Raw genomic sequence first — 22,305 nt, forward strand, 5'->3', positions numbered from 1 at the left:
TTTATTCAAAGATCTCATGTGCACGAGCAGTGTGACCCTCGATGGTTCAGGTGTAAGCTAGTCGTGGGCCCACAACCCTTTGTGGTCAAAACTCGTCCCTTAGAGTTACGATTAAGATGAAACTCGTTTCACCTTAATCACCCAACGAATGAAGATTGGCGTCTAGCAACTACGCGTCATGATTCCCTAGATACAAATGAAGTGCCTGCAAGAACCTTCAGATATAGTTAACGTACAGTACAATCCCTTCGATTCATATGTCCCGATTGAACTAGAGGCATTGGTTCATCGAGACCTCTTTATTTGTTCAATGACCGTGCGATCGTTCTAAGTGTTGTAATTGTTACGTGCATGACTTAGAGAATCGAATTCTCTAATCATCACTTAGTCAGCTCTGGCCAGAGACTTAAAGAGATTACAAACTGTAAGAACACACAGGACATCCAAGACTATTCTAGCGATCGAATCCACGACTACAATGCACAGACCTCCCATGCACAGAAATTAAATCAATTAGCATGCTCGCGTTTAAATCAAATAACATGCTCACAGTAAATAAACAATATCATGTAGTCACATAAAATCATACAATTATTATACTAAAACGAACATGCATATATTAATTTAAACGATACCGAATCGAACGACAATGGATTCGAAACATTACCTCTTGAAGCGTGAGGTAGGTGCACTAAGCGAAGCTAGATTGACACGGAAATCAATCCGTGCAATCCGGGGCAGCAACGGCGATGCAGCAGCGGCGAAGATCTGAGCTACGGCGGCGCGTGTGATTCACGCGCTGTCTTCGGGCGGCGCGTGGGATTGCTTACGACGTCGGATCGTGTGCTGCTCCTCGATTCTTCGATCTTCGATCTTCCTCCTCTCGGATTTCACCTCGTATACTTCGATCTACTAAAACGTGGCACTAGACACGAAGTAGTTAGAATAAAACGGAAAGAAACGAAAAGAGAAAAGAGCTACCAAAAGGATCGGCCAACGGATGGCCGATTCCGGCGAGATGGTGGCGACGGCGGCGGTGGTGGCCGCGGGTTGAGATCGCCCGAGAGAGGTGAGAGCGGCTAGGGTTTAGTTCGTGTGTTGTGTGCAAGATCTATAAATCAAGTATTTATAGTGTCTTGCATAAAAGCCCTAACGGGCTTAAGTTGGACCGGGCCCAACAGCTTAAGTTCGTTAGTCTTTTATTTGCTCGTCTCTCTCAATTCGATGATCGGAAAATTGTAACAAACATTTTCGGAATCAATATAATGTCCTCGTCATTACGAGTGCCAACTCTCGATTTCCAACTTTCCAAAAGTGGAAACCCTAATTCAGTGCAATTTATAAATTTGGAAATTTCCTGATTTAGAAAGTCCACTAAGATGTTCGCTTATTCTTTTTTTTTTCTTTTTTTCATTCATATTTCCAAATTACGAATGTTGGACCCAATCATATTGACTTCCAATCATGCAAAGATAAACCATTTTTACATTTGACCGTTTATTCAAAGATCTCATGTGCACGAGCAGTGTGATCCTCGATGGTTCAGGTGTAAGCTAGTCGTGGGCCCACAACCCTTTGTGGTCAAAACTCGTCCCTTAGAGTTACGATTAAGATGAAACTCGTTTCACCTTAATCACCCAACGAATCAAGATTGGCGTTTAGCAACTACGCGTCATGATTCCCTAGATACAAATGAAGTGCCTGCAAGAACCTTCAGATATAGTTAACGTACAGTACGATCCCTTCGATTCATATGTCCCGATTGAACTAGAGGCATTGGTTCATCGAGACCTCTTTATTTGTTCAATGACCGTGCGATCGTTCTAAGTGTTGTAATTGTTACGTGCATGACTTAGAGAATCGAATTCTCTAATCATCACTTAGTCAGCTCTGGCCAGAGACTTAAAGATATTACAAACTGTAAGAACACACAGGACATCCAAGACTATTCTAGCGATCGAATCCCCGACTACAATGCACAGACCTCCCACTAGATTTCGGACTGCACGAACACTGGCCCTTGGGATGGTCCTCGGTGGAACTCAGGGATAGGTCACGATACAGCTGATCCTCTAGTGAAGTCACGGTGATGTCTAGGTCATAAAGACTAATGGTGTACAACTATACCATATATATCTCTACTCGATTATTGGGAACCACTTAGAGATTTCTAGGGTGAGGGAGTTCAGTGAACTCGTCAACTTACGAGCACCAACTTATGCATGCCGATATCACAATACCGTTTACTGATGAGATGCAGTACACATACACTAAGTGCTAGTCTCTTAATGGGAAAGGCCGATATCCTCATTGGTAGCGTAACCCTTCGACTAGGAACACGTTTAACAGTTATAATACTTAAGTAAATATCTCACGATCATAACGATCAATTACTAGTACTTGTAATAACTGTAAGAACTATATCTATGTTTGTGACAAAGGGACAAAGATATAGAATGCCAAGGTGTTTTATCGTCAATACGAAAGATTCGTTTATTACCATAATAAATACGAAAGACGACAGCCACATGTTGGCTTGTTGGTCACTTACTCTAACAGTATGTTCTACAAAACCCTATTGAAGTATAATAAATTTTGTAATGATCCGACCTAATTCGGCAAATTAATAAGTCTGAATAATCACTAACTAAAAGTGAGAAACGAGAAAAGCTTGAATAAAGTGGCAACGTGGCCCAATCTAGGCAAGATTTGGTACGAGAATATGATATACTATCTGACATGCAATACACGGAAGTTAAGGTAATTGAGTTATCAAATAAACCTAGATAGAAAGATTTAGGACAATTTTTTAGGTCGTAGATTAAAAATCTATTTTTTTATCTTTGTAATTCCTTTTATTATTTGTTTCATTAAATATTATTATTTATTATATTTAGTACCCCTGTATTTTATTAAATTGTTAAAAAAAATTAAATATTAGAAAAAAAATCCCTACAATAATGTATTCTTTTAGCACATAGCCCCCTAAGTAGCATGTTTTCAGGAGGTTTGCTAATAACATTGTATCATATAGGTTATTTTGCTACTGTGTATAACACGAAGAGTTTTATGACGCTTAGAGTAAACACATCGGATGGGCTACTCGCTTGTGTGAGGGGGCGGAAGGGCCCCACCGTGGACATAAGCGGCGACAGACGTTGAGGGCCGCATTAATGGAAGACTGACAATCATTATTTATGCCCCTCATCGGCGCATTAAATGCTCTGACACCAGCATTTAATGGTCGAATGGCCAGAGACCGCCGCGAACAGGAAGGCGTACGGGTCAGGCTACTCCTGGTAATCCCGTAGAGAACAGTCGTAGCTGTCCCGAAGGTAATGATGAGGATTTACGCAGAGCTTATGTTAAGGTATTATAAATACATGTTCACACACTTCCACTTCGAGGTTCCATCTATATATCCCTTCTTAATTCAATATAACGCATCCATTATTAAAACCACCTTCAATTCGCTGACTTGACTGTCTAAGTGCTAAATCCGGCGTCAGTGCGGCTCTCTTCTCTTGCAGAGTAAACGGACCAAGTTGCTCGTCAAGCCCCTCATTCACACTCAAGCTCAAAGGAGCCAAGGCGGTTTTTAGGGCGAATCACACACTATGCATTTATTTGTACATTTCAAAGTTTAGTATTATATCCATAAACGATCGAGATGACGTGTCGACGTTACATATCACGCATAAGATTAATTCGTTAGTTCTCATTGAATATTAAAATAATTTGTCTATAATTTAGATGAAGTTAGGCAAATCATTGGAATAACAATTGTACTAAGGATGGCAATTTGCCCAGCCCCGCACGGACAGAAATTTTTTCGGTATGACCGCCATGAAAATATATGGGGGTGGGATGGGGATTGACAAAAATATTTGACCGAGTAAGGGGAAGGGGACGGGTCTGTATGCACCCGCCCATATTATTTATATATATTTAATAATTATTATATTAAACTATGATGCATATTTTTAACTTTGCACTTTGTTGGTTTGTTTGTTGAAATAAGTCTGTAAGTTATAAGTAGACCGTTTTTCTTTGTAAATGGTGATTTTGCGGAGCGGATACCTGTGGAGATTTTACGGAGTGGACCGGATTTGGGGATCCCAATTCATAAAATTCTGAATTTTTGAAGGGGATTGCAAAACCCGCCCCATTGTCACCCCTAATTATAGCACTATATTTTAAATAATGTATTTTGATCATACACATTTAATTAATGTAATCTGCTTTAATGATCTAATAGGAGATATTTTGGATGAGTCAAGAGGATCGGCGACCTGTGTAGTTTCATTGACCATGTGGTGGAAAATAATTATTGATATGAATCAACATCTTTGAAATACATAATTAGTAATTAATTCATAATAAATAGTTGCAGAATCTTTTAATCAAATTATTTGTCGATTTATAATTTCAATGATATGGCTGCCGGTAAAGTACAATTCTGCCATTGTTACTTTTAATTAGTCGAGAAACAATTAATAAACGTGGTATTTTGGTCGTTATACTTGTATAATTATACGGGATTGGCTAAAACTAATACCAAAATTTTCTCATTTCAATACCACTAAGTTTAATACCATATTTTAGACAAGTTTTTACAATTTTTTCTTAGATTAGTACCACAAATAATTTTTTTTAATAGCAAAGTACTAAAATATCCCTCATCAAACAAAATACAATTTATACAAAAAAAATATTTTTTTTCCTCATTTCAATACCAAGAATTAAAAAAATTTAAAAACTCTCTTCTTCTCCCCAAACACAAACCCAACCCTCTCTTCTTCTTCATTTTCATCTTCTTACAAACCCTCCGAAAAATCTCAAAATTCAAAAAAATCAAAACCTCACAAAATTTGTAAAATTGAGTCACAAGACAATAAAATGGTGGTTTACATGAAAGGAGAACCCATTAAAGTATATATATTCATGTCTTTTTTGAGCTTCAAAGTCGTTTTTTTTTTTTTTTTTTTTTTTAAGTTAGGCTACAATTTTCGACACATAAAGGTCGAATTTTTGGCCAATTTTCGATTCCAACTTGTCGAAAATTGTATGAAAAAAAACCAATTTCGACACATAATATATATATATATATATATATATATATATATATATATATATATATATATATATATATATATATATATATATATATATATATATATATATATATATAGTAGGCCTCGTTTGGTTGTCAAGATAAGATTAAATAATTTAATGAAAACTCAATTATTTTATCAGACATCACGACATCCATCAAAAAATACTCACTAAAAGACAAGATAAACCATGATAACATAATTTTGGCGGGTCGACCACATAATTTATTGTGGATAACAAACATCAAAGAAAGTCCTATTATTTAGTTAATCACGACTAATCTCCACATAAACGAGGCCTTATTAGATTTTTTTAAATACATCTCAAATAACCCAAAAAATAAATAATTTAGCACACGAAAGGTTTTTGTCTGTATCAACACTTTCAGCATACTTGAAGATTCTATATATTATTATTGAGCTAATAGCAATGACCCCCCTGTGTTATTTCTAATTGGCGAATACCCCCCTGTATTATAAATATTAGCACAAAGCCCCCTATATTGTGTTTGGCATTGCACACCGCCACCTATTCATCATTTGGCTGTTGACTAAAGTAAAAAGACTATATTACCCCTAATGTAAAAAAATTTAAAAAAACCCCCAAAACTCAAAACACCTGCTACGTGTTCTCAAAACCAAAAATATCCACCTCTCCCAAATTCAATCCCAAATCGAAGAGAAAAAAAAACCCTAAACTCCAAACTCAATTTCGATCGAAATACTCTCCCAAATGCCTTCTATTTAAAGATTCTCGAAGAAAGACGTGAAGACGACTGTGAAATTTCGATTAAAGAGGTATGAAGTTTTTGGGGAGTTGTGGGTTGTGGTCCAGACATTTGTATTAAAATAGTAGGGTTTAAGTTTCTGAGGTTTTCGTTTTTTTGGGGGAGTTGTAGGTTGGAGTCCAAACTTTATGTATTTTTTTCGAGAATGTGGGTTGTTGTCGAGACATTGTCTGGATCTTTTGGAGATTGTGGATTAGTGGTCCATTTTTTGATATTATTGTTTTATGTAGGGTATATGTTGTCTATATCTTCAAGAGACATGTGGGGTCTTATTTTTTGGGGGTTTCAATTTTTTAATTTTTTTATTCAAATTTTTGTTTATGATTTTTGTCCAGACATTGTCTGCATTTCTTTTTTTTACTGTTGAGATTTTTAGGGTTTTCTGTTTGTTTTTTTTTTATTAACTATTGTAGAGTTTTTTCACTTAAAGTTTTATTATTTATGCAGATGAACCTGTTGTGCGAAATATCTGTATGGTTGGATGGGGTTTTCGTATATAATCCTGAATTGTGTTATGTTGGAGGGAGAAATGTAGTGGCTGGAAAGATTTGCTTGGACTACTTGAACAGGCAGTTACTGTATGATATGTACAAAGCATGTGAAGGTAAAAAAGTGAATGTCAACTTTTACTTCTTGTACCCTGGGCAATCACTTGAACATGGGCTCAAGTACATTATAGATGATGTAAGTATTGCATGGTTGGTGAATGTTCATGAAGAACTGGACCAGTTGACACTTTACACTCAAGATGTAGACATAGAGCCAATCATTGCAGTTGATAAGGATGGGAATGTAATTGAAAAGAGGAAAGAAATTCTTTATTTGCGGAATGGTGATGAAGATACAGTTGATGAAGACTCAACAACTGCACAACCTCAGCCTGAAGAACCTCATCCTGAAGAACCAACTAGTGAAGAAGTACAACCTGAAGAACCAACAAGTGAAGAACTACATCATGAAGAAGCAGCAGCTGCAGAAGTACAGCCTGAAGAACCAACACTTGAAGAGATTTTTGCTGAATTCCTAACCACTGAAGAACCAACACCTGAAGATGTGTTTGCTGAAGTACCAAGAAATGAACAACAACCAACTGAAGAACCAAGAAATGAAGATACCAGAAATGATGATGTGGTGTTTTCTGAGGATGATGATTCAGATGATGGTGACTACATTCAGCCTGAAGATTGTTCAGATGATGTTGATGTACATTCTGATGCTCCAAGTGAAGAGTTAGAAGACATTGAGGGGTCTTCAGATGATGACATTTTTTTGAATAGACAGTTCAGTAAGCAAGACTTGATCAAGAAGTTGAAAAGAATGGGCAAGAAATCCAAAAGACCAGCTAGAAGGTTGCAGAAATGTGCAGTGCAACCATCTACAACCCAATGGTACAGTGATGCAGAAGATGATGATACTATTGAGAATCTGAATGACTCAACCAAAGCCAAATGCCCTATATTCAGTGAAGGACAGAGTATGAAGAATAAAAATTTAGAAGAGTTGATGAAATTTTCAAATGTTGATGCATTTAGAGAGGCTCTCACAGATTGGTTAGTGAGAAATGGGTATGAACTTGAATTTTTGAAAAATGAAAGGAAAAGGGTAACTGCAGAATGCAAAGAAAAAGGATGTAGTTGGAGAATCCATGCATCTGCTGTACAAGGTGGTCCAATATTTCAGGTATTTAAATATTATATTTTTTGTGTACTATTCTATTTTATATTATGGTTTCTTGGTTTCTGTTTTTTTTTTAATATTTATGTACTTATCTATTATGTATTATTTTTTAATTAAGTATTTTTAATTTATTTATTGTAGATCAAGAAACTAACTGGAGAACACACCTGTTCAAGGAAAAGAATTAACAAGCATGCTAGTGCAAAATATATTGGAAGGAGAATGGGAGACTCCATTAAAGACAATCCAGATGTTGAAATATGCAAACTTGGAAACTCAGTGATGAGAAAGGTGGGTGTAGAAGCTGGCTACTGGAAGACTTTGAGGGCAAAAAAAGGTGCACTCAACAAAATAAGGGGACAAGATGCTCAAGAATACAGTCTCCTGTGGGATTACTGTGAAACTGTTAGAGCTAGAAACCCTGGTGCTAAGTTATTGCTGAGAAAGATTCTTTATTCAGATCCTCCAATCTTTGAGAGGATGTATTTCAGCCTTCCCCCAATGAGGTTGGGATTTCTTGCAGGATGCAGGCCACTAATTGGATTAGATGGCTGTTTTTTGAAAACACCACATGGAGGGCAGCTTCTTTGTGCTGTTGGGAGGGATGGGAATGATAACCTTTTTCCAATTTCTCTAGCTGTGGTTCCAGTTGAGAACAGAGAATCCTGGACATGGTTTTTGGGTGAGTTGCTAGAAGAAATTGGAGGTGTTGAAGAAAGGAAATGGACCTTCATTTCTGACAGGCAAAAAGGTCTTCTTGAAGCTATTAAAGATGTTGCCCCTGGTTGTGATCACAGATTTTGTGTGAGGCACATCTACCAGAATTTCAAGCAAAAATGGCCAGCTTTGGAGCTGAAAACAATGTTATGGAGAGCTGCTTCCACAGGCAACAAGAATGAATTTGAAGCAGTTATGGTGGAGATTGGCAGGTTTGATAAAGCTGCAGCAGAATATTTAAGAAAAATTCCTCCATGTCATTGGGCCAGATCTTATTTCTCAAGAAGCTGCAAGACAGATGTGTTAGTAAACAATCTGTGTGAATCCTTCAATAGCTACATCCTTGAGGCTAGAGAGAAGCCTATCATTAGCATGTTTGAGTGGATCAGAAGTAGATTGACAAGCAGAATTCAAACAAAAAAGGCTGGAATGGAGAAGTATGAAGGGTCTATCTGTCCTAATATCTTGAAAAAGATCAACAAGTCTCAACAACTTGCAAGAAATTGTTTTCCAAGATGGCATGGACAAGAAGAATTTGAAGTGGATATTCATAATGACAGATATGTCGTGGACCTAGCTACCAGAACATGCACATGTGGATTGTTTCAATTAAATGGGTATCCTTGTCATCATGCATGGGCTTGCATTGCAGATAGGAGGTATAAAGTTGAGGACTATGTGGACTCGTGGTATAAAAAAGATACATACTTGAAGGTTTATGCATATATGATACATGCAGTCCCTGGACCAAAAGACTACATCAAGACCTCTTTCGAGCCACTTGCAGCCCCAAAGTTGAACAAGAAAGCTGGGAGGCCTAAGAAAATGAGAAGAAGAGGTCCAGATGAACTTCACACCACTTCTTACAGAAAGGGTCTCACACATACTTGTAAGAACTGCCTACAACTAGGCCATAACAAGGCATCGTGTAAAAATCCTACAAATCCAAGGTCTAAACTTTACAAGGTATTTGTAGCTTTTTAATATTTTTTTTCCTTTTAATTACTTGAATTTTTTCTTGAAGGATTTCAAGCATTAATTGTTATTTGTTGGTTTATTTGTCTGTGAGAGGGAAACCCTGCAAATGAGGAAATTCAAAATTCTCAAGGTGCTCCTCCATCTTCCAGTCAAGGACCATCAAACTCTGCTGCACCAACTTCTGTTCAAACAAACTCTTCTACACCAAGGTCAAATGTTTCTAGCTCTGTTGCACCATCTTGTACTCAACCAAGTTCTTCCATTCAAGATCAATCTGCTGCTGCACCAGGAAGGGTTAGAAACATTAAAAATTGTTTTATCTTTCTGCTCTTTCTGCCCCATTTATTTTTCTAATTCATAGGTTACAATTGTAGGTATATGTGGGAAGAAGGAATGAGGGTTTACTAGGAAGAAGTAAGAAAATCAAAAACCCGCGGGCAACAAATCAAACACAAAGAGTGCCTGCTGTTGTACCAACGGTTCCTCCAACTTCACAAGCAGTTGTTCCTCCAATGGCAACAGCTAATGTTCCTCCAAATGTTCCAAATTCCAGCAACCCTCATGTGCGCAAAAGGAAGCCTCAAATATCCGAAGTCCTTCATAATATTAGGGAGGCTGCCAAGAAGAAACGCATTTGGAAAGTTTGACTTGTGTTGAAAGTTGAACATTTTTTTTGATGACTTTTGCTGGTATTTTTGGGTTTTTGATGCAATCATAACAGCCTGTGATGGTTTGATATGTTGACTGTCTATTGAACATGCAATTGTAACAGCCTGTAATGTCTATTGAACATTATTTTTTGTTGTTGGCTGTTTCTGAAAAATATTGTTGTTTGTTTGAGATGTTTTTTATGGATTGTTTATTGTTATTGTTTATTTGTAGATGTTGCTTGTTGGTTATTGTTGATATATGAATTGGTTGTTGCTGGCAAATACAGGGAAATTGAAAAAACAGTGGAGATACTTGCCAATTTTCATTAACATAGGGGGGGTATTTGCTAATTAATTTCAAATCATAGGGGGGTGGTTGCTGATATTTATTTATATGCGGGGTTATTTGCTAATTTGCTAACCAAATACTGGAAAATTAGAAAATTTTACATAATTTTATCATTGCAAAGTTGAACAAATAATGAACAAATAACATCTCAAACTCTCAATAATACTTGAATAAATAACATTGTCAATACTACATTGATAAACAACAACACTACATTATATCTTGCATTGAATAAAACATATTAAATTGATTAAAGGTTTCAAATGTTCATCAACAACACCTAAATAACATTGTCAATACTACATTGATAAACAACAACACTACATTATATCTTGCATTGAATAAAACATATTAAATTGATTAAAGGTTTCAAATCTTCATCAACAACACCTAAATAACATTGTCAATACTACATTGATAAACAACAACACTACATTATATCTTGCATTGAATAAAACATATTAAATTGATTAAAGGTTTCAAATCTTCATCAACAACACCTAAATAACATTGTCAATACTACATTGATAAACAACAACACTACATTATATCTTGCATTGAATAAAACATATTAAATTGATTAAAGGTTTCAAATCTTCATCAACAACACCAGAACAATGGCGAACAATGCTACGGATATAACCCATGAGATTTTCAACAAGATTCGATCATGCCGATAGTTTTCTTTTTTCTCTTCGACGCTACCTTTAGAAATAACTTCATCTAGCTCTTCGATATCATCTGGCAAACCTTGCTCAGCATATTCCCAACCTGGATATTGTACAGTCACCCCAATGGGTTCCCAAGTTGTTCGATACGGGTCACACCAACGGAAAAACTGGCATTGACGAAACTGACAAGAATAATACAATCTTCCTTTTGATGGTTTTGTTGCAGTTTCGACCACCCTTATACAAGATTTCAAATTGCAGAAACAAAATGGGTTAAATGGATACCTCAGATCCATATATGGCCTGCATTCTTTTCTCTTCGTCGCGTTGCTTGAGGTGTGAGAAGACATGATTTCTCTAATTTGCTGGGAATTACAGACTATGAACACAAGAAATTGGGGAAGAAGACGAGTAAAACCCCTAATTTGCTGGGAATTGCGGAATATATGGGGAAGATGATATAAAACGACGTCGTTCAGTTCCTTGAGGAATTTAAGGGTATTTTTGACTTTTCCGGGTATTTTTTGACGCAAAATACACAACCATTCGCATAATTTGCGCGTGCGCTACACGAAAAGCTGTCAGGGGGTTTTGTGACCTTGACTAAATTTCATAGGGGGGTATTTGCTAATAATTTTATCACAGGTGGTTTTCCGACAATTAGAGATAACACAGGGGTGGTTTTTGCAAAAAACCCTATTATTATTCCCCGCAGAAGAGACAGAAAATTATTAAAAAAAATTAATAATAATAAAGGAAAGTGAAAATCATACAATCCTTTAGATGCTTCTGTGATTCCATGGAGCGATGAAGATGCTTGTTGACTTTGCAATCAACCCATTATTATTAGCATATGATCATCCAATCGCCGCCATTGAGCTCCACCTGTTCGACAAAATGCCGACTCCAATATTATATTGCTTTCGTTTACAGTATGTATTGGTCGAGAGCATGTATTGGTCGAGAGCGAGTTTTGTCTTTAACCCGCTTCAACTCAAGAGAATCTTCTGTCTGGTATCATTCATGCAGCATATATATATATGTGTGCATTCAACCCATTATTTTTATTTTTTACATCAAGTCCTAAATTAATCTGAAAAAAGAAAATGGAAATGACAACAGGTTTGCATGCGGCATTCGTTGCGGTGGTGGTTTCATTCGCGGGGTGGCTGTTGTGGTGGTGGAATGAGTTGTGGTATGCTGTGCCGCATAATCGCCGCCAAACTGATGGTGGAGCAAAGCTCCCTCCGGGGTATATGGGATTGCCGTTTTTCGGAGAGATGATGACTTTTCTTTGGTACTTCAAGATTCTTCGCCGCCCTGATGACTACATCAACTCCAAACGTCGCAAGTACGAGTTATATTCGTTCTCGTTATAGTACTTATTTTATTCCATAAATTTGTAACGTTGATCAGTTTTTACAAGTCTTGAACTATCCAAAAGTTAAATTGTATTACATAGAATAAATTAAATATTATTATTTCTTTCGTTTTTCGTGGTTAATTAATCAGGTATGGGGATGGAGTAGGACTGTATCGAACGCACCTCTTCGGTTCACCGGCAATCATAGCTTGCACACCATCGGCCAACAAATTCGTGTTGCAAACAGAATCGAGCTTTCTGTTAGTGTGGCCTTCGTTGGAAATTGTGGGGGCCACATCTCTCGTAGCAGTTGAAGGTGCTTCACATACAAGGGTTCGAAACTTTGTCGTAAGAGCCATCAATCAACCCGATTCTCTACGTAAGATCGCTCTTATGGTGCAGCCTCGTGTAATCGCCGCCCTCGATTTATGGTCTCAAAAGGGTCGAGTCACAGTCTTCAACGAAGCCAAGAAGGTAATATAACAACAACAATAATAATAACAATGGCCCGTCTCAAGAATTATGTATTTTGAGATGATATTCGATAATTTTATCAGGTCACATTTGAAAATATCGGCAAGTATTTTGCTAGCTTTGAGCCGGGCCCCGTTTTGGATACCCTCGACGAGTTATTTAAAGGCCTACTCGACGGATTTAGAGCTTATCCACTCAATTTTCCCGGAACTACTATGCACCGTGCCCTCCAGGTCACTAAGTTTATAAATTAGCAAAATTATATTATTTTTTCGATAAATTACTTACTGATGGAAATGTGCTGTGCGAATAATCGACAGTGTCGAGAGAAAGCAATGGCGATATTTAGAGAAGAATTGGAGAAGAGGAAGAAATTCGGTGTCGGAAAAGATAAATTCGATTTAATGGAAGGGCTGATGGAAGTGAAGGACGAAGAGGGTAAACAATTGTCCGATATCGAAGTGCTCGATAATATAGTCAGCCTTATTGTTGCGGGATATGTTTCCACTTCTCTTGCTATCATGTGGGCTTTCTATTATCTCGCTAAGTTTCCACGCGTTCTCGACAAACTTCGGGTAAATATTACGAAAATTAAAATAAAAAAAATGTCTAATGATGAGTTATGTGTTTCTATTTTTAGTTAACACCACTAAAATTGCAGGAAGAGCATATGCCGATAGCCAAGAAACGAAACGGAGACTTGATCACGTATGAAGATATTGCGTCATGCAAATACACGAGTAGGGTATGTAGAAATGTACGATCGAAACCTCGTTTTGCATTTTCTCGAATTCGTCACACCAGAGTTTTTTTTTTTTTTTTTATCTGAATTTAGGTGGTGGAGGAAATTATTCGACTGGCGAATATCGCGGCGTTTTTTTTCAGGACAGCTAATAAAGACGTCGAGTACAAAGGTACGTAGAACTTCTTCAACGAAAAAATAGTATTATCATAATTCATCAAATTCCGAGGGTAATAAATGTTCGTTTTTTCGAACAGGGTATAAAATTCCGAAAGGATGGAAGGTTATATGCTGGGCTCGATACCTTCACACGAATCCCGATAATTTTGAGGATCCCATGTGCTTTAATCCAGATAGATGGAATGTAAGAGTATATATATGTATATATGAATAATATTTTCATCATTGTTACTTATATATAGATATAGAATTAAACCTCTATAAATTAATACAGTCGGAACTAGCAAAATTCTGTTAATTCAGCGAAATATTAAATTAACGAACTAATAATTAATTAATAGGTTTTTACCGAGTCGGGATCAGAAGAATCTATTATTTAAGCGATGTTATTAATTTATCGAGGTTCTGCTATAAAATAAATATTGTAGGAAGCAGCAAAGCCAGGATCATATTTAGTGTTTGGAGGAGGATCAAGAATCTGTGCTGGGAATATGCTTGCTCGTTTACAAGTCTCTGTTTTCCTTCATCATTTGGCTGTAGGATATAGGTAAATAATAAATACTTTATTTCCTTATTTATATTTTTATTTATTTATTTTATTTTAGTTATTAACAATCATTTGTGACATGATTCGAAAAAAAAAATTAAAAAAAAAATCAGATGGGAATTGGTGAATCGTGACGCGGGAATGACGTATCTTTCACATCCGAAACCAAACGACGGCGTTGAGATTGATATTAGCAAAATTTAACGGGTGAAAAAAATATTGTTGTTTTGGCTTTTACTATTGTTGCTTTGGTAAAAATTACATTTTTAGAGGTATATTTCATGGAATAAAAAAATTATGCTAAAAGTAATTCCGTAGGGGGCCGGGATTGCATAATAATTAAGACGACAACATATCTCAGAAGAATTTTCGTTATTACTCAAATATGAGGGGAATTTTCGTGATTAGACTTTATCTCTACTTTAATCTTGTTGAATAGTTATCTTGCACTAAATCAATTTTCTTTTAGTTGCTTTCATGGTGGATCGTTGTACTTTTGTTGTGATTTTGAATAAAATAAATATATATGAAGAATCATACTCTTATTGTCAAATGGATTATCCTAATTAGTTTTCATTCTTTTATTGTTAGTGCTTCAATCTAAGGGTGGAGTTTTTTTTTTACCAAATAACGATTATCACAGCATACTTACCATGAATTACTGAATAAATACTGAACTATCAGCTAGACAGCTACCATTATATTTGCTATTGAATTGGTACCGGACCAATATGTTATGGTATGGTAGCGGTATTTTATTTTTAGTACCTTGATAATGTTGTACCGTACTGCAATTTTTGTATTTAAAAAATAGCTAATATACATTTCCTTTAATAATTTTAAATAATAATAAAAAATATAGACAACATATATTATATATATATAAAAAAAAAACAATAATCATAATATATATATATATATATATATATATATATATATATATTGATATGCATAATTGGGCAAACCCAATGGGCCTACAAATTATTTACCTACTGGGCCACGAGCCCAATATCGAAGACTACTATCACCGAGGCCCAATCACCTTCAAGTAAGGTTTGGGTCCGACAATCTCAACTAAGCTATAAATAAAGGTTTGAATTCATTCCTTAAGGTACGTCCTATTAACTGAGCAATACTATAATATGTATTCTCTGGACTATTTCTATGATCAGCACCTCTGACTTGAGCGTCGGAGGGGTTTCCGCCGGATCAACCCCCGGCTTAGTTCATGTGTGCTCATTTTGCAGGGACCTCAGGATCATCAAGTTGTCAAGCTACTGATCTGTTTTGCTCTCCCAGCTCATTTTCTACACCACCCTAGGTGAGCTATATTTTAGCATTATCATTTTGGCGCCGTCTGTGGGAACGATGCAAACCAGATCACGTAGCCAACAAAATCCTCCTGAGGCGTATGCTCGGAGAGAAAATGACACAGCTAACGACCTTCCACCTCGTGGAGGCTCTGGCTTGCCACCTCCTCCACGTCCCATGGATCCGCCTCGCGAGGTTCAGGTGATCCCCCATCGGGACCCACCACTCGCCGATCCACCACTCCCTGCTCCTCGAATGGTTCAAATAACCGAGGATGCGCTTCAACGCATGATAGCAGAAGCTTCAACTCGCGCTGCCACAGAGGCCGTGACCCAATATATCGCCACGATGGGAGCAAATGCTCCCAACACGATACCAGCACCTGCTCCACATGTGGAGCCACCTATGGCATCACCGCCATCGACTCCCTGGGGGCTTACATCTGCCCCCAAAATATTTCGCTCGCCAAGGGTTATCGACTCCCTTGGGGCTTACATCTGCCCCAAAAATATTTCGCTCGCCAAGGGTTATCGACTCCCTGGGGATATACAGTGCCCCCAAAATATTTCGCTCGCCAAGGGTTATCGACTCCCTAGGGGCTTACATCTGCCCCCAAAATATTTCGTTCGCCAAGGGTTATCGACTCCCTGGGGGTTTATAGTGCCCCCAAAATATTTTGCTCGCCATGGGTCATCGACTCTCTGGGGGCCTACTTCCGCCCCCCCTCGAACGGTTCAGATAACCGAAGAGGACCTTCAGCGTATGACCGCCGAAACTTCAACAATATCAACTTCTACTTGCTCCTCTAACGGTTCAGATAACCGACAAGGACCTTCAGCATACGACCGCGAAAGCTTCAACTCGTGTTGTCACTGAAGCAACGACACAACCGTGTGCATTCACCTAAGACCATAGGTCTCGAGCGCCTCATCCTACAGTGGGTGGTTAACCCATCCCAAGGTTGGACATCGCCCTTACCTTTCAACCCCAAGTGGGTTCACATCACATCGCAAGAGACGAGTATAATCTTCCTACTCAAAAAATAGAACATCCCAAGGGGTGAACATCAACCACCAAAAAAAAAAAAAAAAAAAAAAGGGTAAAATCGTGCACGCGAGACCCCAGAAGAAGATGAAGAAAAAAGAAAAAAAAAAAGAAGATGAAAAAACAGAAGAAAATACAAGAGCAAGAAGAAGAAAAAAGAGAGTAAAAGAAGAAGAATTAGAAGAAGAAAGAAAAAGAAAGAAGAAGTAGAAGAAAAAAGAGAAAAAAAAAAAAAAAAAAAAAGGAGGAGATGCAGCCGAGCCGCGCGCGCGCGAGCCGAGCCAAGCCGAGCCGCGCGCGCGAGCCGAGCCAAGCCGCGCGCGCGCGGCTCCATAATAAAAAAAAATAAAAAAGAGGAGGAGGCGCGCGTGGAGTACACGCGCTGACGCGCGCGCGCGTCAGCAGACAGGAAAAAAAAAAATTAATGGGAGCGCGCGCACGCTTTCCCAAGGCGCCCTTGGACTGCGCGCTCCCATTAAATCGCACGGAACTTTCACCGCCCTCCACCAAATTGCGCGTAGATTTTGACTCGCTTCACTAAATCGCACGAGAATTTCAACGCGCTCCACCAAATTGCGCGAGCTCTTTAACGCACCTACCAAATTGCGTTCGCTATCAAATGGAAAAAAAAAAAAATATTATTTCTCCACGCCATGCCAACGATTAACGCAAGACTACAGCACCGATCTACTCTCAATACGATCCGGTACCCCTTTCGACTTGGCTCCCACATCGTCTCGAGAGTGGGGGCTTGCGAGACAACTCCCACAAGGAGCCAACTCACTCGGTACCACAACCCGTTGCGAGGCAACTCCCACGAGGAGCCAACTCCCTCGGATCTACGAAACCACAGCGGGATAACTCCTACGCGGAGAGAACTCGCTCCGTCCTACAACCCTTGCGAGACAACTCCCATGAGGAGCAAATTCGCTCGGTCCTACAACCAGCAGCGAGACAACTCCCACGAGGAGCAAACTCGCTCTGTTCTACATCCCGCAGTGAGACAACTCCCATGAGGAGTAAACTCGCTCGGTCCTACAACCAGCAGCGAGACAACTCCCACGAGGAGCAAACTCGCTCTGTCCTACATCCCGCAGTGAGACAACTCCCACGAGGAGACAACTCGCTCGGACTTACAACCCCTTGCGAGGAAACTCCCACGAGGAGCAAACTCGCTCTGTCCTACATCCCGCAGTGAGACAACTCCGACAAGGAGACAACTCGCTCGGACCTACAACCCCTTGCGAGGAAAATCCCACGTGGAGACCACTCGCTCCGTCCTACAACCCGCAGCGAGACAACTCCCACGAGGAGCCAACTCGCTCGGTACTACGAACCCGCAGCGAGACAACTCCCACGAGGAGCCAACTCGCTCGGTACTACGAACCCGCAGCGAGATAACTCCCACGAGGAGCCAACTCGCTCGACACTACAAATCCGTTGCAAGGCAACTCCCACGTGCAGCTACCTCGCTCGATAATAAGACTCGCTGCGAGACAACTCCCACGAGGAGAGAAATCGCTCAGAGCGACATCAATCCGCACACTCGCCAGTCGCGCGTCATCCAATGATTCTACAACTTCGCTGCGAGACAACTCCCATGAGGAGACAACTCGCCCGAAATTCACTATATAATCGCAAGCTCAAGTTAGCACGATTACAACCCTAGAAACACTTAGAAATATTATGGGAATCTATATAGCCTGGCCAGCTTGATTACTCAAATTTATCTACTTGTTTTCGATGGGTCCTTCATTAAAACGTGGCCACGGTCCAAACATACTTACGACCCACGAGGTCTAACAAAGGGCACGATCCCCATATAAAAATCTTGAGAGCCTGATCCCCTCCTCAAGTACATCACGCACAAGGTTATATGTAAACACATACAAGCAACGCGTCACAACATTGACAATGTCGATAAATAACAACTCCCACGAGGAGAATACTCGCTCTGTGCTACTACATTATCGCGAGACAACTCCCACGAGGAGATAACTCGATCAACTCTATTACCCCGCGACGAGACAACTCCCACGAGGAGATAACTTGATCCGAGCTATTACATCATCGCGGGACAACACCCACGACTCAAGTAACTTACATCGCGACAACTTGGTTGCGCTACGCGCCAACGCGCCTTCACACCCCTCCGACACACGCTCCGATGCGTTTTCGCACACCATTAGGCCATACGCCAACGATCGACTTCTACAAATTTTACTCTCGACACGATCTGACACCCATTTCAACATGGCCCCCACATCGAATCGAGAGTGGGGGGCTTAATGATATGCATAATTGGGCCAACCCAATGGGCCTACAAATTATTATACTTCTATTCTCTTCATATATTGATGCAAACTCACTGTTTGTCTTTCGCCAAAGTTGTTTATGTTCACGTATTAGTTTAGTTCCAAAATCCAAGATCTCTTATTGTTGGAATATTCTTTGCAATAAATTCATACCGATTTATAATTAGGGTTCTATGTAAATTCTCAATTTATCTTGCGAAACAATTTAAACCGGATATAATCGATATAAGGTGTTACGGTTCATGCACATTTCTATGAAAATTCTCATTTTTTTTGGAGAAACAATTTAAATCAAAAAATAATCCATATAAGGTGTTAAGGTCCATACGGATTTATAATTAGGGTTCTAAGTAAACTCTCAATTTCTTCGGAGAAACAATTTAAATCGAAATCTAATCCATAGATGGTGTTAGGGTTCATACATATTTGTAAATATAAGAATTAAAAATAGGTAATAACAATTATTTTAGGGATAATTAGCCCCCTCATCTAGGAAAATGAGTTAATGAAACACCCCCTCCCAAAAATAATTAGAGAAAACCCCCTTAACTAATATTCCATCCATGTGATATTTTCATAATTCCAAAACTACCCTTAATTGTCTATTATACTCTTTCAAAATCCTAATCTTATGTTTATTCTTTCATCGGCCGTTTTCACGGTCCATCGTTTCTCTTCTTCTCTATTTTCTCTTATTCTCTGTTTTTCCCGTCTTCTTTGTTTTTTTTTCCTCTGTTTTCTCCGACAATCTTCCGCCACTGCCGCCGCCGTCGCGGGAAGATGGAGAAAGAAAGAAGAGGAAGCACCCATCAAACATTATAAATGATTTTGATAGCTATTCTGAATTCGAATGCCAGGATTGCTACATCAGAGGCTAATAGAGATAAGATTGTCGATTTATCGCCGGAATCGAATTTTGATGGGTGGTGGTTCTGCTTTGGTTGGTGGTGCGAGTTGTGATTTTATTTATTTATTTGTAATAAAAAACCGTCATAATGTCAAAGTAAGGTGGTGATGGTGTGTTGTGGCGGCGGTGTGGTGACGATGGGGAGGCAAATTTTAGGGTTTTTTGGTGGATCGGGCGCATGACGGCGCCTCTGGAGAATTTCACGCATGCTGAAACCTTAATCGACTATGTACATGTTTATAGTCGATTAAGCTAATCGACTATGCTCTGGCAGTCGATTAATGTTGATCGACTCCTTTTTTTTTTTTTTTTTTTGGATTTTTTATTTATTGATTCTAATTGTATAAATCATTTATAATATTTGTATATTTTTTGTTTTTGTAAAATATAATTGATTTTGCAAATTTTCCAATTTTGATTTGTTATATTTAGTAGCAGATTCTTAATCGACTATGCTTCATCATAGTCGATTAATATACCTGATATAGAAAAAAAAATTTAAAAACAAAAAAAAAATTAAAAAATTAAAGATTTTCCTTAATCGACTATGAAGCATAGTCGATTAAGGCTAATCGACTATGCTTCATAGTCGATTAAGGAAACTGATACAGAAAAGAAGGGGAGAAAAAAAAATAATCGTTGAGCGCGTGATCCAGTGATAATGTGGCGGACGGGGGCAAAGCTGGAAAACATAATCGCTCAAAATGGATGTTGGCTTTTCTCAAATGGACAGAAATATTTTGGACCTCTCTACATTAAAAAAAGTAATGAGGGAGTTCACTCAAAGAGCCCCATTATTTTATTCCGTTATCTATCGATTAAATTATTTGTTTATTTATTTATTTTATGCACAAACTAGCCTTCTTGTTAAAAATTCATTAATGTTTATTTTTTCTTAAGCTTGTTTTGGTAATTCCCTTTTTTCTTAATCTTGTATGGTTGCACCTTGTGATTTAGTGCATTAATATATTCATTTAAAATTATATTTCTTCATACATTAATATTATTTAAAAAAATGGTAATATACTTAATTATTTTTTTAGGCCTCTTAATCTCAAATATAAAATATAAAATACAAGGGCTGTTATTTAATTACTTTCGGATCTTACCAACCATTTTAGATGATGATGTCGTGTAGAGTCTGATTATGTTTGTATTATCATTTTTAATGAATTATGTATACATATATATGCTTAATTTCACTTTACACCCCTGAATTATAGTATTTTAACACTTTGCACCCTCGTAAAATTAGATTAGCTTTTTTTTGTATAAAGTTGGGTAATTAGCACTTAACCCCCTTGTGGTTTAGACATTTTGCACATGACCCCCTTATGGTATGAATTTAGGCACATAACCCCCTTGTGGTTTTGACATTTTGCACATGACCACCTTATGGTATGAAATTAGGCACATAACCCCCTTGTCGTTTTGAAATTTTGCACATGACCCCCTTATAGTATGAAATTAGCACATAACCCCCTTGAATAGAAAACTGGAAAATACTAAATTACCCCTATAAAGTCAAAAATTCTTGTTATAATTTAAAAATAATTATTCTATAAAATGAAAAGTTTAATGTACTTTTTTGCAAAATGAGAAATATTATATATTATTGTGTTTTTTTAATTTTACAGCACAAAAGGTTTAAAATACTAGTTATTGTACGATTGACAATTTATTCGATTTTAAAAATCAATTTGAAAATCTTTAACATTATCATTAATTATGATTATTATTACTATTTTCTATATAATATATTATATTATAGCTGTTATGGAACTTTAATTTTTTTAAGAAACAAAGTCTTTATTTTTGTATTCTTTTGGAAAAATCTAAAAAAACATTTCTCTAAAGTTGAAATGAAAATTAAATTAAAAAAAAATATATGTGCGGTAAAATAGAAAAAAACACTATAATATATTATATTTCTCATTTTACAAAAAAATACATTAAGCTTTTCATTTTATAGAATAAATATTTTTAAATTAAAACAATAACTTTTGACTTGATAGGGGTAATCTAGTCTTTTCCAGTTTTCTATTTAAGGGGGTTATATACTAATTTCATACTATAAGGGGATCATGTGCAAAAATTTCAAAATCACAAGGAGTTATGTGCCTAATTTCATACCATAACCATAAGGGGTCGTATGCAAAATATTTACCCTATAAAGTTTCGTAATTGTCCCTTCATTTAAAACATAAATTATTCTAACATGCAATGCAACTAATCTCCATAATAAATTCAGGACGAACTTTTTAGCGCGCGTGAAAAATAAATGCTAAAATTCGTGGTCCAATTTTCTTCAAATATTTCCTTTTGCTGCAACAATTCAGACATGGGGCAGTGCAAACATTGGAACAAACAGCCTCACGCGCCACCTCACCATCTAACCAAAACCCATCCATGCCACGTGGATTATCAAGAGATTGTCAACCACACGCGCTCTCTGGTGAGAGTGTTCATTGATAAACT

At 37.7% G+C, this 22,305-nt stretch overlaps 2 protein-coding genes across 3 annotated transcripts; both read left to right on the forward strand.

Annotated features, from left to right (window-relative positions):
* The first annotated feature begins 649 nt into the window (after positions 1 to 649).
* Positions 650 to 9,921, forward strand: LOC148767862 (uncharacterized). Its single transcript, XM_088823393.1, has 6 exons — positions 650 to 682; positions 3,257 to 3,370; positions 6,350 to 7,582; positions 7,721 to 9,262; positions 9,368 to 9,568; positions 9,649 to 9,921. Exons 1-6 carry the CDS (start codon positions 650 to 652, stop codon positions 9,919 to 9,921), a joined length of 3,396 nt encoding a protein of 1,131 aa, XP_088679519.1.
* Positions 9,922 to 11,641: 1,720 nt separating this feature from the next.
* On the forward strand, positions 11,642 to 14,878 carry LOC105959698 (ent-kaurenoic acid oxidase 2). Of its 2 annotated transcripts, XM_012983837.2 has the most exons (10): positions 11,642 to 11,958; positions 12,067 to 12,295; positions 12,457 to 12,781; positions 12,865 to 13,014; positions 13,102 to 13,356; positions 13,443 to 13,526; positions 13,617 to 13,695; positions 13,781 to 13,887; positions 14,132 to 14,250; positions 14,364 to 14,878. In XM_012983837.2, exons 2-10 carry the CDS (start codon positions 12,201 to 12,203, stop codon positions 14,452 to 14,454), a joined length of 1,305 nt encoding a protein of 434 aa, XP_012839291.2. In that variant the 5' UTR covers positions 11,642 to 11,958; positions 12,067 to 12,200; the 3' UTR covers positions 14,455 to 14,878. The 2 variants fall into 2 exon arrangements, with proteins under 2 accessions (XP_012839291.2, XP_088679386.1); XM_088823260.1 differs by lacking the exon at positions 11,642 to 11,958 and having other exon boundaries at positions 12,033 to 12,295; positions 14,364 to 14,555.
* Positions 14,879 to 22,305: the final 7,427 nt, after the last annotated feature.

This window comes from Erythranthe guttata, chromosome 9 (genome assembly GCF_056151865.1).
Source record: "Erythranthe guttata isolate IM_541 chromosome 9, IM_541, whole genome shotgun sequence".
NCBI lineage: Eukaryota > Viridiplantae > Streptophyta > Magnoliopsida > Lamiales > Phrymaceae > Erythranthe > Erythranthe guttata.